This window comes from Gekko japonicus, unplaced genomic scaffold (assembly GCF_001447785.1).
Source record: "Gekko japonicus isolate JY-2015 unplaced genomic scaffold, Gekko_japonicus_V1.1 scaffold1435, whole genome shotgun sequence".
NCBI lineage: Eukaryota > Metazoa > Chordata > Lepidosauria > Squamata > Gekkonidae > Gekko > Gekko japonicus.
Window position 1 is genome coordinate 59,471 of NW_015174883.1, and position 21,039 is coordinate 80,509.

At 47.9% G+C, this 21,039-nt stretch overlaps 1 protein-coding gene across 1 annotated transcript in view; it reads right to left on the bottom strand.

The window, feature by feature from the left end:
• Nucleotides 1–15,398: 15,398 nt before the first annotated feature.
• The window catches only part of KCNQ4 (potassium channel, voltage gated KQT-like subfamily Q, member 4), a 174,651-nt gene continuing 169,010 nt past the window's right edge, over nucleotides 15,399–21,039 (bottom strand). The window contains exons 11-13 of the mRNA XM_015424904.1: nucleotides 18,846–18,977; nucleotides 16,466–16,601; nucleotides 15,399–15,635 (exon numbers count right to left, since the gene is read on the bottom strand). Of these exons, the coding sequence (XP_015280390.1) occupies nucleotides 15,417–15,635; nucleotides 16,466–16,601; nucleotides 18,846–18,977 (487 nt within the window). The 3' untranslated portion in view covers nucleotides 15,399–15,416. The remainder of the gene's footprint in view (nucleotides 15,636–16,465; nucleotides 16,602–18,845; nucleotides 18,978–21,039) is intronic.

The window sequence follows — 21,039 nt, forward strand, 5'->3', positions numbered from 1 at the left end:
CGTCCCACCTGGAGGCTGGCATCCCTAATTGTCCTTCCCCTGATACAAAAGGCTTTCCTACTACTGAAAGAGCCTCTTGCATGGCGGATGCTAACGGAAGGTGCTTCTATTAGCAGAAGAAACATAATGAAAACAACATATGATCATAAAACCCTAAACCCCCCTCCAACCTCATAAAACCTAGTAAGACACAATAAAATGCCTCCAATCTGTTAGTGCCTTAGGGCAGGGCTGGACCCAGCTCCCCTTCTTTGTTGCAGTCAAGTCACAGCAAGAGACCATCAGAGTTGTTTTGCCATTGCTGGCTCTGGGTAGCCTTCCTTGGTGGCCTCCCATCCAAGTACTAACCAGAGCTAACCCTGCTTAGCATCTTAGATGGGACCTTGGAAAATTGGATGGGCCTTTCAGGAAAGGCTCTAGATATGGGCCCTGGGACCCTAGAAGTCTGCCCCAGTTTTGCCTGTGACATTTTGAAGGATATGCTAGACCCCAAATCATTTCTGGACATAGACCAATGTTTGTCTTCATTTACACATTCTAATTTTTGCCTGCATCTCACGGATAGTTGCTTTGGTTCAATAAATATTTTATTCCCAAACCTTAAAAGTGTGCATTGTTGTGCTGTTCTTGGAGCTATAATTAGAGAACACTGGCTTGTTAGAGAGTGTATGCTGCTGGGCCAGGAAGTAAGGAGCAGCTGGTCCTCCCAAGAGAACAGCCACTCCTGAAATTGCAATTTCTCATTGCCCAAACCCCAGTGATAATGATAAGTCCCATGGCTACTTTAGGACTTATGAGAATGTTTCTCTGAGATACAACAGCAAAAAGAAAAAAGAAAAAAAAATGACTGATGTTCAAACCAGAGAGTCTCTGCAGTAGAAAATGAAGTGGAGTGATTCTCAAGCCCTGCAGAACCAGTGCATGTACAGAGTGCCCAGCTGAACCAGTGCCACTGTGGCAATGCCAGCTCAACAGATCCAAGTAAGGGGGGATTCAAGCACAGTGCAGACAGTGCCTGTACAGAGTGCCCAGCAGAACCAGTGCCACTGTGGCAGTGCCAGCCTAGCAAATCTAAGCAAGGGGGAATTGCAGGCCCAAGAGGGGAGTGATGGCACAGAGGATTTATCCTCTGGTTACAGTAACATCTGAACTGAACAGAACTGCTGTCAGTTCTAGCCCGCGCTGGTGTGAGCTACCAGCCTTGTCCCCAGCTAGCCATCCACCCAGTGGTTCGAAAGCTTCGGCGAGTAGATAAAATGGGTACCATTCCTTAGAGAGGGTGGGCACACTAAAATCCCCCGGTGGGGGGAGGTGTTAGCCGGCGAAACAGAATGTCCAGCTTGTAAGCTCGGAAGCCTGGAAAGATCTCTTCAGCATTAAGAAGCCTGCGATGGGCCAATCTGGCCAGGCGGTGGCAGTGCGCCGCTGCGACTCGAAGCACTCCTGGAAAAACTGACGTCATCAAGCCAAGCTGAGTGAATGCCAACTGGAACACATCTAAGTCTACAGCTGAACAAAAACCCCTTCGGTTGCAAATGTGTGCGACTTAAAAAGATTTATATGTTGTCCTCCCTTACCCCCTATGAATCATTGTTAGTCCCTTGTTAATATGTGTAACTGTAAATCGCTCAGAGCCAGCAGCTCTGCAGGATTGAGCGATTAGTAAATAGAAATATATTATCATTATCATTATCATTATCATTATCATTATTATTATTATTATTATTATTACACCCAGCATACGTACAGAGTGCCCAGCAGAACCAGTGCATATATAGAGTGCCCAAAGAAGGTGCCCCCATTCCCCACTGTTTTCAGTAGAGGAACAAAAGAAAGCATTTAAGGGAAGGTACCAGGTTTTAATGGGCACTAATACATAGCACTGGTACTGCTCTGCACTCTATACATGCATTGGCTATGCTGGGTTTGGAAACCCCCCCTTGCTTGGATTTGTTGAATTCGCATTGCCACAGTGGCATTGGTTCTGCTGGGTACTCTGTACATGTACTGGTTCTGCTGGGTACTTTGTATGTGCCCTGACTGTACTAGGCTTGCAAATCCCCCGCCTTGCCTGAATTTGTTGAGCTGGCATTGCCACAGTGGCACTGGTTTTGCAAAAATGCCCCCCACACCTTTGGTTTCTACTGCAGAGACCCTCTGGTTTGATATGTCCATGGGTCTTTATTCCCCCCTCCTGTTTTCCACCTCCTTTGGAAATAATGAAGGATGCGGGCACCATCTTTGGGGGCCCATAGAATTAGACTCCCTGTTCCAATCTTTTTGAAATGTAAGAGGTCTTTTGAACAGAGGCATCAGAAGCTACGCTGAAAATTTGGTGTCTCTACCTCAATCCCTCACCGATCCCTGCATACCCCCAGATAGATTCCCCATTGTAGCCTATGGGGAACATTGATTATAATGGTCCCCATAGGCTATAATGGAACCAAAGGAATTTAAAGGTGTCATAGTCCCTTTAAATGTGTTTGTGAAGCTGCAGCTCCACCTGGAATGGCATTTAAAGGGAATGAACTCTTTAAATGCCATTTAACTGTGGCTATTCTGTTTTCCCGGATAATCTCAATTGGGGGGGGGGGTGTTTATCCAGGATTGGCTATGCTCAATAGCTAAAAATACACCCCCTCTATATCTGGCTGAAAGAATAGCTGATAAATACCGTTAAGGCATTTTCTAGCTATTTATTTGTCTCAGATAGTGTTGAATACACATCCCTAATATGTGAACAAGGAATGTACTAGCACTTTACTATGTTATTACGTTTGTGTTTTAATATTGTATTTATGAAATTATGGTTATACGTGATTGTATTGAGATTTTATTTTGTTGTGAGCCACGCTGAGCCCCCTAGGCCGGGAGGGTGGGATAAAAATCTGACAAATAAATAAATAAATATGTAAAGAAAGAAAGAAAGAAATATGTATACTCCCCACCCCTAGAGAGCCAGTTGTTAAATATTTACAAGCATACCACTGAAATGTATGAACCTCCAGATGCCGTAATATGTTTTGTTAACACAGAAGGCAGAAAGAGTCACCATAAATGACACGTTTGGCTTAGATCTTTTTATTTTCCAACAGAGCAATCCTAAACAGATTTATACCCCTCCAAATCCATTGGTTTAGAAAGATGTAACTGTTTAGGATTGTACTGCATTGCTCTAAGTTTGAGACTGATTGGTTGATTTTTCCCCCAACCCCCTAAGGGATATTTTTAATTGCATTTTCTATAAACTACAAAGAAATAAGGGAGGGTATCTGCAAACTATAGTTGAAAGGAAAAAAAAACCTCTAAAAACCCAAGAGGTGGTGGTCATTACAAAGCGTATTAAAATTTGCTAAATTATTAGAGAGATTATTAGTTACATTGAATGTGATCAATATAGGTATGCTTATGTTGTCAAAACCAGTTAAAATAACTGTTCAAGAAATACCACAAAAGAACCGCTAATAATAATCCACTTAAGGCTAACTTCAGAGTCATTCAGCATCTCATTCCCCCCCCCTTTCAATTCCTCAATTGATAGTCTCATTTGGGGGCAGCTGCCCCACATTGCAAATCGGAATTTTCTTCAGAAGTTGTAGCATCAGAGTCATAGTCGCTTCCTTTTTCACTGTTGTTGTCTTCTTTGTCGTTCTCTCCTGTAGAACCAAGTTGCTGCTTCAGAAACTCCCGAGCTTTAATAGCAGTGAATTCTTTCTTTCTTGTTGTTTATCTTTAAAAGGATGCCCTCAGGTACCAACCATCTGTAGGGGATGTAGTTTGTTTGCAAAAACTTTGCCGAGTCTTTAAATTTCTTTCTCTTCTTCCTAATTTCAGATGGAATATCTTTCAAAACCCTTATTTCCTTTCCCTCGATTTTTAGGGATGTTCCTGATTTTGCTTTCAGGATTTGATCCCTCACATGCCTTTAAATGATTTGGGGGAGAAGCAGAGCCGCGCGCCTGCACGCCAAGCCGCACATGTTCACGGCTTGGAGTGCAGGTGTGTGTGACCTCCCCTCCCTCCAAGCTGCAGATTCGCGGTCCTCCGCTTCTCCCTCAGAATATTAAAGTTTTAATGCTTTGGGGGAGAAGTGGGGCTGTGCGTCTGTACTCCAAGCCACGAATTCGCGGCTTGGAGTACAGGCATGCAGTAGGGCCCCCTCCCCACTTCTCCCATTTAAAACAAGTTGCTGAGGAGACACTGAAAGAGCTGCCGGAGGGAGAAAGGGTGGAGGCGAACATGAGGAATAAGTCAGGGGGCCTGAGCAGGGTGGTAAATTGGGGAGCCCTGGTGGTAAGTGGGGAGGCTGGGGCCCAGAAATGCCCCACTGTAGCTACGGGCCTGCTCTGGCAAAAAATCACCCCTTATTCCATTAAACTACAAAGAAAATTAATACAGCAGGCTGCCAGCCTACAGGTACAGAAAAATTTAAGAAGCTATTCAGAACAGCCATGAAAGAATGCAGGGACTGAGTAAGTGGCTGCTTCAGACACATGAAAGCCCAGCTGGTTTGGGGAGGGGGGGGCGAGTTGGTGGCAGGAATCCAAATAGCTCTAGATTTCAAACCATGTCGCAACCCTTCTCTTCCTTCCCTGCTGCGTTCATCCTGCCTGGTCCAAGCCAGACATGCATCCCACCCTATCAGAACTGGGCTGGAATGTGACTGGGCAGGTAAACAGCATACCTGAGCCCCCGCCTTGTCCCGCCAGAACTAGACGGCGATACCTCTTGGAGATGGAAATGTTAAGAGCTTTCCAGCTGCGGGGGACACAGGGAAATATATTCTATCAGAAGGACTGATCTCTTTCCCAAGTGCTCCCCATGTTGAGGTCATCAGCTAAGAGATACTGAAGGGTGCTGCAACGGGGGGGGGGCTTTACAACTGCCTTTTACCGTGGGGGGGGGGTAGCCTCCAGGCTCTGGGGAATCTCTGGAAAGAAAAGGGGGGTAAAGTTATGACCTGGGCTCTAGAAATCTCCCAGGGGCGCCCTTTGGCACACCTGAAAAACAGTTCAAGGCCCAGGAGAAACATGTTTTGAGCACTGCCCCCACCTCAGATGCCCAGACTAAAAGGAAGACAGGTGGTTGGTTGGGGGAGGCTATGGGGGAAGAGGTCCATCAATGGCTACTAACCGTGATGAGTAAAGGGAAACTCCACATTCAGACATAGTATATCTCTGCAGTACATCTCTGACATTACTTGTGAAGAGTAGAAAAGGTTTAAACTGGGGTTGCCAACAACCTTTTAATAGAGGCAAGAGTCACTGTTTTAGCCATACTTTCTCCCAAAACCCTCGCTGGAGGGGAGGTCTTTTTGCCACCTCTGGTATGATCATATCTTTCATAAAATATCAAGCTGATCATAAGTTTCTCATATTTCATGTTTTGTTACATACGGCAAGAATAGTTGTTGGAGAGCAGATTTGGAAGGGGAACACAGAGAGAGGCCATTTTCCTGCTGCAAATCGCCCCCCCCCCCAGCTGTTACTTGCCCAATGGAGAAAATATACAAATATCCTTATGGATATTTCCCCAAATGGGACAAATCAGGGCAGATGGGTGATTTTTACTGGGCAAGAGTTCCACGGAAAGAAGACCCTTTATTGAATTCTGATCCCAAATGTTATGCATAGCTTGGTCCTAAATAAAACCTTTTTCAATGCAAGAGTGAAACACCAGTGTAGCGTAGCGATTAGTATGATATTCTAGGACTGGGTATCTGGATTCAAATCCTTACCCAGCTGTGCGTTACTTGATGATCCACTGCCAGTCGCTCTCAGCCTAACCTACATTAAACATCACCTCCTCAACTGGGCATGCCAGGGATTGAACCAGAGATCTTCGGCATGTCAAGCAGAACATCATAGAATAGAATCATAGAGTTGGAAGGGGCCATACAGACCATCTAGTCCAACCCCATGCCCAATGCAGGACCAGCCTAATGCATTTCTGACAAATATTTGTCCAGCCTCTTCTTGAAAGGTGAAGGGGAGCAGCTAACCATCTCCCTAGGCAGCTGATTCCACCTTTGAACCACTCTGACCGTGAAAACGTTTTCCCTAATATCCAGTTGATACCTTTCTGTATGTAATTTAAACCCCTTTGCTTCGGGTCCTATCCTCTGCTGCCAACTGGAACAGCTCCTTGCCCTCCTCCAAATGACAGCCTTTCAGATATTTAAAGAGAGCAATCATGTCCACCCTCGACCTCCTCTTCTCCAAATTAAACATTCTGAAGGCCCTCAGCCTTTCCTCGTAGGGCTTAGTCTCCAGACCCCTGATCATCCTTGTCGGTCTCTTCTGCACCCTCTCGATTTTGCCCACATCCTTTTTGAAGTGAGGCCTCCAGAACTGCACACAGTACTCTAGGTGCGGCCTGACCAAGGCAGTATACAGAGGGCTATGATCTCCTGTGAATTCAATGCTATGGCCCTTTTAATACAACCCAAGACTGAATTTGCCTTTTTTGCCACTGCGTCACACTGACTGCTCATATTTAGTTTAGTCCACTCTTACCCCAAGATCTCTTTCGCATACACTACTCCCTAGAAACGTGTCCCCCATCCAGTATTTGTGCTTGACATTTTTGTGGCCCAGATGTAATACTGTGCATTTATCTTTGTTGAATTGCATCCTGTTTGCAACTGCCCACTTCTCCAGAGTATTCAGGTCTTGTTGAATTTTAACTCTGTACCAGGCCCAAAACCAAGCCCTGCGGCACCCCGCTAGACACCTCCCTTCCATCTGATGAAACACCATTGACCACCACTCTTTGGGTGCGGTCCTCTAACCAGTTCCCTATCCACCGAACTGTCCTATAGTCCAGCCCACAATCTTCCAGTTTGCCCATCAGAATGTCATGGAGAACCTTATCAAAAGCTTTACTGAAATCCAGGTAAATCACAGCAACAGAGTACCCACGATCCAGTAAGCTCGTCACACGATCAAAGAAGGAAACCAGGTTGGTCTGACAAGATCTGTTGGGGACAAAACCATGCTGACTTTCCCGGATCACTAAGTGGTCCTTCAGATGCTTACAGATCGATCCTTTTAAAATCTGCTCTAATATCTTCCCAGCAACAAAAGTCAGACTGACCGGCCTGTAGTTTCCCGGGTCATCCCTCTTCCCTTTCTTAAAGATTGGGATAAACATTCGTTCTTCTCCAATCTTGTGGCACATCCCCAGTCCTCCAGGAGACCTTGAAGATGATGGACAGAGGCCTTGAAGATGATGGACTCTGCCCTGCTCCAAGCAGCTTTGTGTGACTTAAAGAGGAAATAATTGCAGAACTCCTGTTACTAGTCTGAGACTATAGCACGAGTCTATAGCACCACTTGGTGGAGAACACAGAGAAACACAAGGGAAAGGCACCTAAATCCATCTCCCACTTTGACAGCCCCAAAATGGGGCAAATAATGCCACTCCACAGGTCTCAGCTCAGGAAAACGGTACCAGGAGGATGGCAGGAGGTTCCCTCCCCCACCTGGGATCCCAAGCCAAATGTCAAGGTTTCAGTTTCGGCTCCACTTAGTTTTGCTTCACTGCTTTCCTTGCCATGTATTGGGGGGGAGGGAATTCCTGAGGGGAATGTGTGTATTGTTAGAGTGAATGTCAGTAGTAGCCATAACCATTTCTTAAGTTGTACCCCTTGGCCTGTTCTCATGGGATTTGGCCTTGGAGACTTCTCTGCCTTGCTAGCTTAGATAAGGCACCATATATCTCAGGGTTGCCATAGTAACACTAGGGGCTGACTGCTGATGAATGCATGGGGTGGGGGATATACTTGGTTTTACCTATAACCTGAAGTTTTTGCATGCTTTCTTCAGTCCTAACAAAATTCAAGTTCCTGATGTAAGCGTATCTCTAATAAAGCATCACTACCAATAGTATTGTGGATAGTGTATTAACTGTGGACCTGACACCTCTGAAGTGCTTTAAGAAGCAGTTTCTCACAGCAGTTGTGCAGCTTCTAGGAAACTGAGCTAAGTCTGGGTTGCCCAGACTCCACTTGTTAAAAAAAGTCACACATAGTTTGGGGCCTTAAAAGTTGGATTCACAAGTGCCACTCAACGTGCTTTTCAGTCCTTTTCCTGCTCTTGAGTGAAAAACAGAAAGATGGTTCTTGATGAATGTGTGCTGGGGTGTCTGCAGTGATCTGACAGCAATGCAAGGCCGGGCTGTGAATCATGTTGCAGCCATCTTTCCTTATAAGACTTTTCATGTCCCACTTTCCTCAACATTCCACATGCTCCCACAGCCTTTGGCCCACTTGGCTGCCACTCTCGCAGACTCCCAATCCCCTTGCTGCATTGCCTCGGCCCTCCACACAGAGCCGGCAGCCAGCGTCTCACTCTCAGTCTGGAGGGAGCTAGTGAAGGGGATGGACACTCCGCTGAGGGAGCAGAAACCCCTCCACAGGGGAGAAAGAGGCAGACCTAGCGAGCGGCAGCAAGCAGGGGAAGCACTCACCTTCGCTGCCCCTCGCGGCCCCTCTCCCTCGGCCACAAGGTCGGCGCTTTGTCAGGGCAATAGCTCAGCGGGATGTACCACAGAGAAGGCTGCCCAGCGCCTTTCAAAGGCTCCCCTGCCTTCCTTCAGTAGTGGCGGCAGCGCCACAGAGGGTCTGGCCTAAAGGAAACGATCTGCAGCTCCTGGAAAGCCGGACTCTCTCCTGAGGAAGACACTTCACTTGGCTCCTGTGTGGGACTAACTGTGACTAACTGTCCACTCAGTGGCTGTTGGCAGGCAACCAAGCTTGCTTCAGTAGTAAAAAAAACAAAGGACTTTCAGCATAACCCCCTCCACTGCCCACTTTTCTGTCAGAATAAACTTAACATGGCTCTCTCTCCTTTTTGGCTCCACCGTGGCTGGCTGGCTAATGAGGTGGGCCAGTGACCATCAAACCATTCTCTTCAACCCCCTGCTGTGCGGGTGACTTTCCCCTAGGGTTGCCAGTCTCCGGGTGGGACTTGGAGATATCCCGCTGTTACAATTGATCTCCAGATGACAGAGATCAGTTCCCCTGGAGAAAATGGCTGCTTTGGAGGGTAGACCCTATGGCATTATCCGTGCTGAGTCCTTCCACCCCCCCAATGTTGCCCTCCACAGGATCCACCCCCCCAAATCTCCAGGTATCTCCCTAATCAGAGCTGGCAACTGTACTTTCTCCTCAGTGGCTGTTCCTAGACAACCAGGTTCTGTCAGTAAAAGACCCTTTCCACACCTGTTTTGGCCTTTGGGAGAAAACTCATTGGGGCCAGTCCTGATAGGGTTGCCAACTCGGGAAATTCCTGGAGATTTGAGGGATGGAGCCTGGAGAGGGTGAGGTTTCAGGAGGGGTGGGACCTCAGACAGGTACAATGCCATCGACTCCACCCTCCAAGCCAGCCATTCTCTCATGGGAAACCATTGTTGCCAATCTCCAGGTGGGGGCTGGAGATCACTCAGAATTACAACTGCTCTTCAGATTGCAAAGATCAGTTCCCCTGGAGAAAATGGTGGACTCTGTGTTATACTCTGCTGAGATCGCCACAGCAAATTGACGCTGAGTGCCCAAGGTTGGGCCACCCGTCCAGAGCCTCTTTCTAGAGCTCGTTGTATTTATTTCCACAACAGGCCTTATTCCTCATCCTGCAATAAAGCACCTGTGATTTCAGCCAAAGAGAATGGCTTCTGGCTGTTAAGCTGCATTGGAACCAACCACATAGCTTTGATGTTCTCTGGGATCCCACATGGTGTGCATAGCCTCTGCCCCAGAGTGCTTATTAGAAAATCAATTACGTCACTTAGGGACAGTTAAAACAATAAGCTCCAGCGTGTTCCTTTATCAGATTCAAATGAAATCAAATTTCAGAAAGCATACTGGTAGTTGCCCCTGCAGGAACACAAACGCTGGATCGAGTGTTACTTTTCCCTCCGACATTTCCTTTTCAGTCTTACTTTCCCCTCCTGCATTTCCTTTTCCCAGTGTTTGCCATTCCACCAAGGCCAGAGCTGTTCACACCTGCTCTGCCCCCTTCCTCACCCTGTGAATTGCTGCTCAAAGAATCTGAGGACTCTTTGTTGCTGCATGTGTGGGGACTTTGTTTTTTGACTTTATAAGCTGCTTTGAGTCCACGTTGAGCAGTGGAAAGTGGATTTAAAATGCTCAAATAAACATTTACTATTTTCCCCCTTCATTTTGCAAAATGTAGCTGACTTTATCAAGGAGGAGAAGGGAGCAGCTTCTCCCCTGCTGTTTTAGCACCGGAAAAAGCCACTGAGGGTGTCACTACGTGATACGTGTGCTAGGTCACAAGACTCCCAGTACCTTTGGGGGGGGGCACACCTTTAAAAGTGATTGTGTGCTTGGTGCTGCAAGGAAGGACTCTTGGGGCCAGAGAAAAGGGGCACAAAGCCCCCCACCTCCCTTTCTGTTGGCAAAAGCAGGCTGGGAGGGGAACTGGAAGCTTCTCCCCCCTCACTACACTGAGCTAACAAGATCTTTCTAAAATTACTTTCTCTGGTGTATGTATGACTGTGAATCTGGTCACACACCCATTACCCGACACACGTCAGGTGTATCGTGTAGATTTTATGGCACAAACAAGACTTAATTTGCAACTCAAGGTCAAACGACATAGGATTGCTGGGGATCTGAATCAACATTTTTGTCCAATCTCTTCTCTTTCCACCCTGGGCTGTTAGCAGAGAAAAGGGGGTCCTGCTTACAGGGTCTAGTTGCAGTTGAGGGATAGTGGGGACAGGTTTTGGGGGGAATGAAGCCCAACTCCAAGTAGAGGAACCCCTAAACGACACATCAGAGGATTTGACCATGCAGCCCCAAAGCCACATCCCCAAAACAGCCTCTAAGGGTTATTATTTGGCCTGGTGGTGGTGGTGGTGAGGTTTATAGGTACTGATGTGCGACATGCATGTAACCAGCCCTCTAGTGGGCCAAATAACACCCCCCAGGGCCATTTCAGGTTCAGAAAATGGCATGAGGGTGAGGCTGAAACCACTTCTCCCTCTGCACCATGGTCCTGACCTACACACTTGGGAAATGAATTCTCTCACAGCAATGTCTAATCGTCTCAGTCAAAGCAACACATAGTTTATGCGACACTGGCAGTTCAAAGATGGGAATTTTTAATCTCATCCTCTGCTCGTGCTTCCCTTGGCCCTTTCTCTATCTCCTCTGCCCCCCCCCCCATTTCCAGCTGCTGGCTTTGGCAGCCTTGGAAGTTTGCTCCCACAGGTGGTGCCCATAGCTGCCATGTTCCACTCTGGTATCTTGCCAACCACCACCCAACCCAAGCACCACCCACCAGCTCAGCTGGGTCAAGGTATTTTGTCAGTCCAGGCAAGGTACACTAAATCTCCTGAGCCCACTCATGCACACATATGAAGTTGGCTTACAGTGATTCGTACCACAAGGCTGAAAGTCTACTGTGGCTGGCAGCAGCTCTCCAGGGTGTCAGGGGGAGGCCCTTCCCATCATCTACTCCCTGATCCATCCAGATGGGTAGCTGTGTTGGTCTGCAGCGAAACAGCAAGACTTGAGTCTAGTAGTACCTTAGAGACCAACAAGATTTCCAGGGTAAAAGCTTTTGAGAGTCAAAGCTCCCTTCGTCAGAGTATCTCAGCTCTTCTACTTGAGCCTTGTAATGGAAGATGCTAGGGAATAGTTTTATAGTGGGACCCAATGTCCAACATAAACTCATACTACATAAAATACACAACTGTATTTTAATCCAACATTAAGAAAAAGAGAAGAGATTGGATTTATACCCCGCCCTTCACTACCCAAAGGTGTCTCAGAGCAGCTTACAAACTCCTTTCCCTCCCCCTCCCCACAACAGACACCCTGTGAGGTGGGTGGGACTGAGAGAGCACTTGACAGAAACTGCTCTTTTTCAAGAACAGCTCTTATCAGAACTATGGTTTGCGCAAGGTCATCCAGCCAGGTGCATGTGGAAGAGTGGGGAATCAAACCCAGTTCTCCCAGATTAGAGTCCGTGCACTTAACCACTACACCAATAACCTTATCTAGGTTAATCTATACTTCTTATACCCTATATTAACTCTTACAAAGTGGTCTATTTGTAAATAGGCTATGTTTTACTATACTATTTTTGACACTGTTACTTACGGTTATAGTATACTCTGTTATATTACATAGATTATATGATATTTATTTATGTTATGTTAAACGATATATTGTATGTTGCCACAAAATGAATAAAAAGAATATACAAAAAAGAAGAAGAAGAAGAAGAAGATGCTAGGGAATGAAACTGGGTTTGAATGTTCTGTGTGCAAAGATGATGGTCTACCATTGAGCCATCTCACCAAGGTGAGCACTGCCACCAACTAGACTCAAACCAGGCCCCACAGTAGATGCCAGTCACCTTCAGTGCCACTGATGGCACTGAAATATTCCCCTGTGGGGGCACAGTTGCCCTCCAAGCAGGCACACCTTGGGGGTGGCGGCCAAGGAAGCAGCCCTGGCTTGGGTATTTACCCCATGGCATATCCAGCCGGTTTTTCCAGCAAGAAGAGAAGTAATGAGGCAGACAGGCAACGGTCTACTGAAAACTTTAATGAAACAAATAAGTTAATAAGTTAAATCAAGTGAGGTAACTATTCATCGTCTCAGAACAAGGTTTATTTGGAAATCCACCAGAGTCAACCTCGTTTTGCTTGGTTGGTCAAAGCCATTCCCTGCTCCCTCCTTCCCCCCACACTTCTCCCCCTCCCTCCTTTGGAGACATGTCATGGATGGATGACGGGGTGTGCTCTCCAAAAGACGCTGTGTTCAGTGTATTGGGGGAGGTGGAGGAGAGTCACGTGTGCAGGGAAAGTTCAGGAACCGCTGTAGCCATTTTCCTCAAGACACATGCATGAGCATGCACAGGGAGGGGTGTGCGTTGGGGCGAGAACAGCTGGTGGCATGCACCCTACGGAAGTCTGGAGTGAAAGCAGGGACTTTCTCCCAAATCTGACTCTAAATTTCTTTTAGAATAATCCAACCTCCTTGATGTGGACCGTGCTAGCTGCAAGAAGCAAGAAAGGGAAGCCTTCCTTATTTCCCCCAGAAGCAGGGGGAGGGGGCGATGGGGGGGGGACAATGGGGGAGGAAAGGGGTTAACTTGTTTAAAAACGAATGGCTATCCAATTAGTGTGCAAGAAAAAGAACATGGGAATCAGGCAGCTTGGTGGAGTCTGGCAAAAAGGGGGTGGGGAGTAGAAAAGTCTTTTGAGCTTGTAGGTTAGTCTAACCAAAAAATCACGTAAAGGAAATCAAAAGCCAGTGAGGATGGGGAACCCCCAAAGCAGTGGCTTGGATTTTCCGGACTCCTGTTACTGGGAGTGACTGAAGGGGGAAGGGGCTGCGGCATCCTTACTGGGGGGCATCAAGAGGGAGAAACAGAGGCTTCAGGGCTATGACTGGCACACAGTGACCAAATTGGATGGCAGAACCCCACGGGGGCACACGTCATGGCATCCCTTGCCAGCCCCAGGTTCTGCTATCTGTTCAGCAGCTGTGCACCTGAAAGGTGCCGCCGCTATGCCCCAGAGCCTCTTAACTCCCTACAGCACAGGCACCACATTCCCTCCCGTGGTGCTCAGTGGCAGGACCTGGAACCCCCAACTACTGGCTCAAAGAACCATTACAGATGAGACGAGGGAGTAGATCCCTAGCATCTGCCAAGCAAGCAGTTGGTTCACTGGTGATCGGGATGCACCCATTTCCAACACACTTGGTTTCCTTCACACGTGTTGGGTATGCACTTTTAAAAAATGAAAACCTCAAATGTCAGTCTGATGTGTGGAACTCACAAGCTTTTCCCAGGAAAGCACTTGAGGTCAAGTCTGCAGCAGAGGCTACTCCAACAGAGGATGAGAAACAATGAAAGATGGATGATTTACAGCATCAGGATAGGAGCAACAGGGTTATGAAAGGAATTTTCCAAAGAGAATGGCAGAAGGGCAGCAAAAGGTGGGAGGTCTCTCGAGAAAAACAAAAGGTGGGATCTATCAAGCCCTCATCCGCTGACAGAGAAGAGGGATCACATAAGTGGTCTGAGGAGAGGGAGAATTTAAAAGCCAAGCAAGAGAGCACCCTAAAATTTCTCAGTCAAGGCACCCACAACAGAACCAGACTCCACCTTACATTCCAGTACTGCTGGAAATAAGGCAGACACCTCTGCTCGGCCTGGCTCTCCCCCTGGCCCAAAGCGAGATGTAGCACCCTGTTGGGATTCCTAGCAATTTTTCTACTCCCAGCCAAATGGAACTCACTTCCCCGAGCAAGCTTAGAGTGCCATGGAGACCCCCAAGGCCAAAAGGCGTGCCTGGTCTATTGCTAGAATGTAAGGATTGGTTGTTTCAGGTTGCATATTCAAGTCTGTTGCATATAAATGTTGCCCCTGTCCTGCCCCGCAAAGCACATCCACTGTGCAGGAGGCTCCGCTGTGCTTACAATATATGGGCCTAAGAGCCATGCCCTCTACCTGGGAAGAGATTATTAAAGAGTTGCAAAGGTGCTTAAAGGTTGCAGGCAGCAGGGTCAGGCATTGCCAGTTATTTTCTGCTAGACACAAAGACAAAAGACCACATTCAGTCCAAGTTACAATGTCCCTGGAGAAAAAAAGGGTTATCTAAGCTTTTGCATAGCTGTTGATAAAGAGTCTCCAACCTGGTTTCCTAGAAGGTAGACATCCAAAGTCAGTGGCTGTCATGTGGTTAAGTAGGTGGGACCACCTGTATCACTTGCTTGGAGAGAGGGTCATTGCTCGCACTCTGGGGCCAAGATACCCCATAAGCTCTGGGAGCTCTTTGCTGAGCCCCTGAAGAGCTCGACGCTTCCACCTTACCTGGAGATGCTTGCCAAAAACAGGAATCAATGCTCATGAAAGGCCAAAAGGAAACAAATGGACTCCCCTCTGCAATTTGTTTCAGGCTAGCATGGCTTTTTCTCTGCAGAAGGGACTGCCTTCAAGGTCAGAGTAAGGTTAGCATAATTCCCACCCCCCCCAAAAAAATCCAGTTTCTTGGTTACAGTTGGTGGGTGCCACCCTAAAGGATTTGATTTAAAAGCCATGATGACACCACGACTCCATTGGAGGCAACATTCAGGCCATTCTTTGGGACGTCCAGTGCTTGTGGCTTCACCCACAACTGGAAGACTTCAAGTAAAGTTGAGGCAATCATTGAGGTGTTGGGAGAAGTGTCTCCATTCAAGTCCCACCATCACGGCGAGGCTGAAAGAGGACTGGGTGTACCAGAGGACATCCACCTGTTACGAGGGGTCATCAGAAGTCTGCCTCCCTTTCTTTACTGTCCTGGAAGCAGACAAGTGCCCTTCTCTCGGCCTCCTCCTCCCCGCTACGGCGGGTGTGTGACTATTAAATGCCTGGACCGGGTGCTGCACCTTAGTCCATGTTGGCACTAGCAGACCGGGAGATGTTCAGGGTCTGAGCAGAGACGGAGATGTCCTCATGGTCTGCGGGGCTGTGGTAGTCAGATGTGATGTCAGGTTCACCGGCAGGGATTGTCATGGACGTCAGGCTGAAGGAGTTCATGGAGCCCTTCCGCAAGCACTGTGAGTAAACGCCCAGTAGTAAATCCAGTTTATGTTCGATAGACTGCACCTGCAGACAAAGAGAGCCCGGGATGGTTGTCAGCCTCCTTCTGTCATCGCTTTACAGTGGGTTGCTCTGTTGCTCTGAAGTAGAAGAGTGCAATTCGAGTCCAATGGCACCTTAGACACCAATAAGATTTCCAGGGTATAAGTTTTTGAGAGTCAAACTTCCCATCATCAGACGCTTGAAAGCTTATACCCCGGAAATCTTGTTGGACTCAAATCTTGAAGAAGAAGAGGTTGAATGTAGACCCCACCATTCACTCGGAGTCTCAAAGCGACTTACAATCTCCTTTCCCTTCCCCTCCCCACAACAGACACCCAGGTAGATAGGGCTGAGAGAGCTCTTTCGAGAACTGCTTGTGAGAGAACAGCTCAGAGAGAACTTGTGACTGACCCAAGGTCAGCCATCTGGCTGCATGTGGGGGAGTGGGGAATCAAACCCGGTTCTCCCAATTAGAGTCTGCAACTCTTAACCACTACACCAAACTTGCTCTTCTGTCATCTTTCTTCCACAAGTGGGTGAAGAATATTTGGTTTTGTTTGGTATTCCCTCAATGATCCATTCCTTCCTGCACTATATTTTGATTACTGTTTTATGAGCTTTTATAGTATTTCACTTTTGATTTTCAATTTTTCACAGTCTGTTTTAAGAATGTTCTAACTGTTAATTGCCTTGGTGACCCTAAGGGGGCAGGAAGGTGGCAGAAAGATTTTGTAAGTAAATAAACAAACCATCCCTTTGGGACCATAAAGCATGGGGGAGAGAGAGAGGGTTAGAAGTGGGGCAGAAGACAGGGATAGGCTGTGCATCCTTCCTGCCTCTCTTCATCAGCCTACCTGCTTCTCCACTTTGACGACACGGCCCATCATACTGAGCTCATCCACCAATTCAACCTCCAGGGACGCCTTCTCCCCTTTCTCACGCGACTTCTTCTCAACTGCAATGGCACCCCGCCCCACGATCTGCTCCACGCTACCAGGCAGGGAAAGAAAAACCGGACAGACAGAAGACAACAGAATCATACAGGGGGCTAAGTGTTGGGGCAGTTCACAAGATAGAAGAGAGTCCTGTTGGGCAGCCCTGTGGGGTACCAAGAGCTTTCTAGCAGTACCCGTCGAAGCCTTTCTAGCAGTACCCGTTGAGGTGCTTCAGTTAAGGTCTCATCTTTTGTGTCCAGGAGGTGGCAACCCTTGATGTCCATAGGGCTTTGTAAATGCCAATAGTTGCTTTATTCTGCCCAAGTCTACTAGGTCAACCTGCCCAATTCCATCTACTCTGAACTTCAGTAGCTGGGTGGGACCTCAGACAGGTACAATGCCATAGACTCCACCCTCCAAACCATCCAGTCCCTCATGGGGAACCATTGTTGCCAATCTCCAGGCGAGGGCTGGAGACCACTAAAAATTACAACTGCTCTGCAGAAGGGAGGGCAGAAGTCAGCTAAAGTCAAATGGGCAGATAATGGTAGGTTGATAGTTAGCTGGGAAGGAGATGGGGTTGTCAACTCCAGGCTGGCAAATTCCTGGGGATTTGAGGGGTGGAGCCTGGAGAGGGTGGGACCTCAGACAGGTAGAATGCCATAGAATCCACCCTCCAAACCAACCATTTCGTCCTGGGTAACAATTGTTGCCAATCTCCAGGTGAGGGCTGGAGATCACTCAAAATTACAACTGTTCTTCAGGTAGCAGAGATCAGTTCCTCTGGAGAAAATGGTGGACTCAGTGTCATTATACCTGCTGAAGTTGCCACAGCAAATTGACACTGAGTGCCCAAGACCGGGGCACCCGCCCAGAGCCTCTTTCTAGAGCTCGTTGTATTTATTTCCACAACGGGCCTTATTCTTAGTATCTATATATCGCTACTGTGTAGTAACAATAGGCTTAACAGGTTCTCTGAACTCCCAGCTTTCATTTTAAAACCAAGTAAGTCTCTAGCCTCTCCCCTTACAGAGATATAAGGGAAAAGGCATATCTCCATAGGCTAGAGGCTTACTTTTTTTAAAAAAATGAAACCTGGGAATGCAGAGAATCTGCTAAGCCTATTATTACAATGCTCCAGCAATGTATTGATATTTTAGTGCTATTTTAAGGGGGGGGGTGCTGTGACGCCATTGATGACAACATCCTCCCTCAGAAATCCTCATTATTCAAGGCACATGTGGAAGAAAATAAACTGACTCCACAACTGGGAAAATGCATAGGAAGAACAGATGTGTGCAAGAACTATGCCCGAACCGATTCCAGTGCTTATGGATTGACTCCCAAGAAAATCAGGACTAAGTCTAACAAGGAGAAAATCCTCAAGTGTGTGCCCTACCACTGTGTGAGGAAGAAGAGGAGGAAGAGGAGGAGAAAGAAGAAGAGTTGGTTTTATACCCTGGTCTCCATTACCCGAAGGAGTCTTGGAGTGTGTTACAATCGCCTTCCCTTCCTCTCCCACAACAGACACCCTTGTTAGGTAGGTGGGGCTAAGAGAGTTCTGGGAGAACTGTGACTGACCCAAAGTCACCCAGCTGGCTTCATCTAGAGGAGTGGGGAATCAAACCCAGTTCTCCAGATCAGAGTCCACCGCTCAGGGAAGACACCAGCAGCACACAACAGGCCCTACAGCAGAGGTTCTCAACCTTTTTGAGGCTGTGGAGTCCACCTTTGTAATTCTGACACACGGTGGTGGGAGCAGCCACAGAATGGCCACCACAAGAGGCGGAGCCAGCCACAAAATGCCAGGGAGTGGAGGTCAGGCATAATTTTATTGTAGTTCTTCAGAATCTCAGGCAGAAGCTCTGTTTAAAAGGATGGTTTTTTTAAACAAACATACTTGAGAAAATACTTTTACGGGAAACTTTCATTTAGCAGTATCTGGCAGATCTCCAACAGCCAATCAGAAGCTCTGTTGGGAATGAAGCCCTACCTGACTCAACTCGCTTTCTAAAAAACACTTGGCGGGCTCCATGTGGGGGACTCCTGGCCTACTGAGCTGCCAGAGGGGTACAGAGAGAGGAACTTGTCCAAAATTGCACAAGGAACCCATGGAAGAAGGAGAACAGAGCGATCTCTCAGGTTCTGAGCCAAGAAAAACTACACTGCTGCTCCACAGTGGTAGCTGTCTCCAATCCTGCCCTCTTAGGCACAGCCGTACCCCACTTCAGGGACAAAATTGCCTCTCCCCTAAGGAGTCAAAGGAGAAGTGCCGACAGGCACTGGGAGCTTGGCTCACCGTGTCTGGAGACTTTTGATCCTGCCAAGCATGTCCAAGTGGCCGGCAGAGTACTGCTCAATAACATCCTTGACATCATACGGTCGCAGCGTCTCCTTGAACTTCCTTTTGGCCACCAAGAACTTAAGGATCCTGCAAAAAAAGTATATACACAAGGTGAAGCTTCAGAGGCCAGAAAGCCTGGAGGGAATAGTTAAAAATGTGATGTCGATCCTATTTCAATTGGTGGTGATTCTCCAAGGGCGCAGGCCAGGGGAATATTCTAGCCCTGACACCTAGGATCCTTTAACTGGAGAACTGGAAAAACAGGTTGCTTACCTGTAACTGATGATCTTCGAGTGGTCATCTGTGCATCACACCTCTGTGGATATAGTGCGCCTGCGCCGACCCTAATCATAGGAAGCAAAATGGATTTTCATGCCCTTTCCCCAATCACATGCCGGGCTCCACTGCGCATGACTAAGGGAGGGGCACGACAATCCCGCCAGTTCCTTCTGACCGCTGCCATCGGTCTCAGAGTAATAAAATAGGAGAGGACCGAAAGAAGAGGGGAAGGAGGGCGGGTAGTGTGAATGCACAGATGACCACTGGAAGATCATCCGTTACAGGTAAGCAACCTGTTTATCTTCTTCGTGGTCTCTGTGCATCACACCTCTGGGAGATTAACAAGCAGTAGACACCTACCTGGAGGAGGAAGCTGAAGGTCCTAGAGAAGCGGCGCCTGCAACACAGCTCGTCCCACCGCAGAACGCTGATGCAGACAGACATCCAGGGCGTAGTGCTTCACAAATGTGTGAGGAGTGGCCCAGGTGGATACATTGCAGATATCACAGAGCAATGTCCCTCTCAGGAAGGCGGTGGACATTGCTACAGTCTGGATGGAGTGTGCCCGAAGTGGCCCCAGGAGCAGCTTCTTGACCAGCAGATAGCACAGCTTGATTGTCTCCACAATCCATTTGGACAGGTGTTGCGACAACAGCTTCCTGCCCTGTCCAGGTAAGGCATGGGAGACAAAAAGGGCTGGGGACTTCCAAAAAGGCCGTGTCCTGTCCAAGTAAAAAGGCAAAGCCCTTTTTACGTCCAGCACATGAAGATGACGTTCATCATCATTCTGTGGCTATGGGAAGAACATGGGAAAACCGATGTCTGCCCTCAGATGGAATTCGGAGACAATCTTGGTCAGAAAAGAGACATCCGGGGCCAAGGTAACACCATCATGGTGAAAACTCAAGTAAGGAGAGTCACAACGAAGCATGGACAGTTCACTCACCCTCCGAGCTGATGTAATGGCCACCAGGAAGGCCGTTTTCCACGAGAGGAGTTACAAACTACACATAGCCATGGGCTCAAAAGGTTTGCCCATCAGTTTGGATAGCACCAAGGGTAAGTCCCAGGCAGGTGTAGGGCCCTGGGACAGGGGGGAAAGGCGATTGAGGTCCTTAAGGAACTGTTTGGTCTTTGGGTGAGAAAAAACAGAGTAACCATCCACTGCTGGATGATTGGTGGAGATGGCGGCTAAATAAACGCGCAACGAGGCACAACTAAGGCCCAAACCCAAATGGGACAACAGGAAACCAAAAATTGCAACCAAGTCCGAAGGAGGTGGAGGCAGCTCCAACAAACTGAGGTAAGATAAGAACTTCTTCCATTTTCTATCATAGGAAGCACACGTAGAAGGCTTACGACAGTTCAATAAAATGTGGTCTATCCTGTTCTTAATCCGTGCTACAGGATCCTCCCTGCTGTGAGCTTGAGATGAGGTACATCGTGGTGCAGCACCTGACCCTTCTACGCAAGGAGATCTAGCGCCGCTGGAAAGTAGACGAAGGAGCCCTTGGACAGGTGGAGCATAGAGGAGAACCAATGTTGGCAGGGCCACCATGGGGTCACCAGGATGCATCGAGGCCGTTCCCTCATTATCTTGTTGATCACCTTGGTGAGTAAAGGGAGTGGCGGAAAGAGAAACACATGTCTGTGGGTCCTTGGGTAGAGAAGTCCGTCTCCCAGGAATAGAGGGTCCCTTCCTGCTCTGGAGCAGAACAAGTGACATTTCGCATTCTGACGGGTTGCAAATGTGTCTACTTCTGGCTGGCCCCATCTGTCGAAGACTGGCTGAAGGTATGTCCAACTGAGTTCCCACTCATGCAGCAATGCTCCCCCTCTGCTCAGGAAGTCTGCCCGCACATTTAGGGAC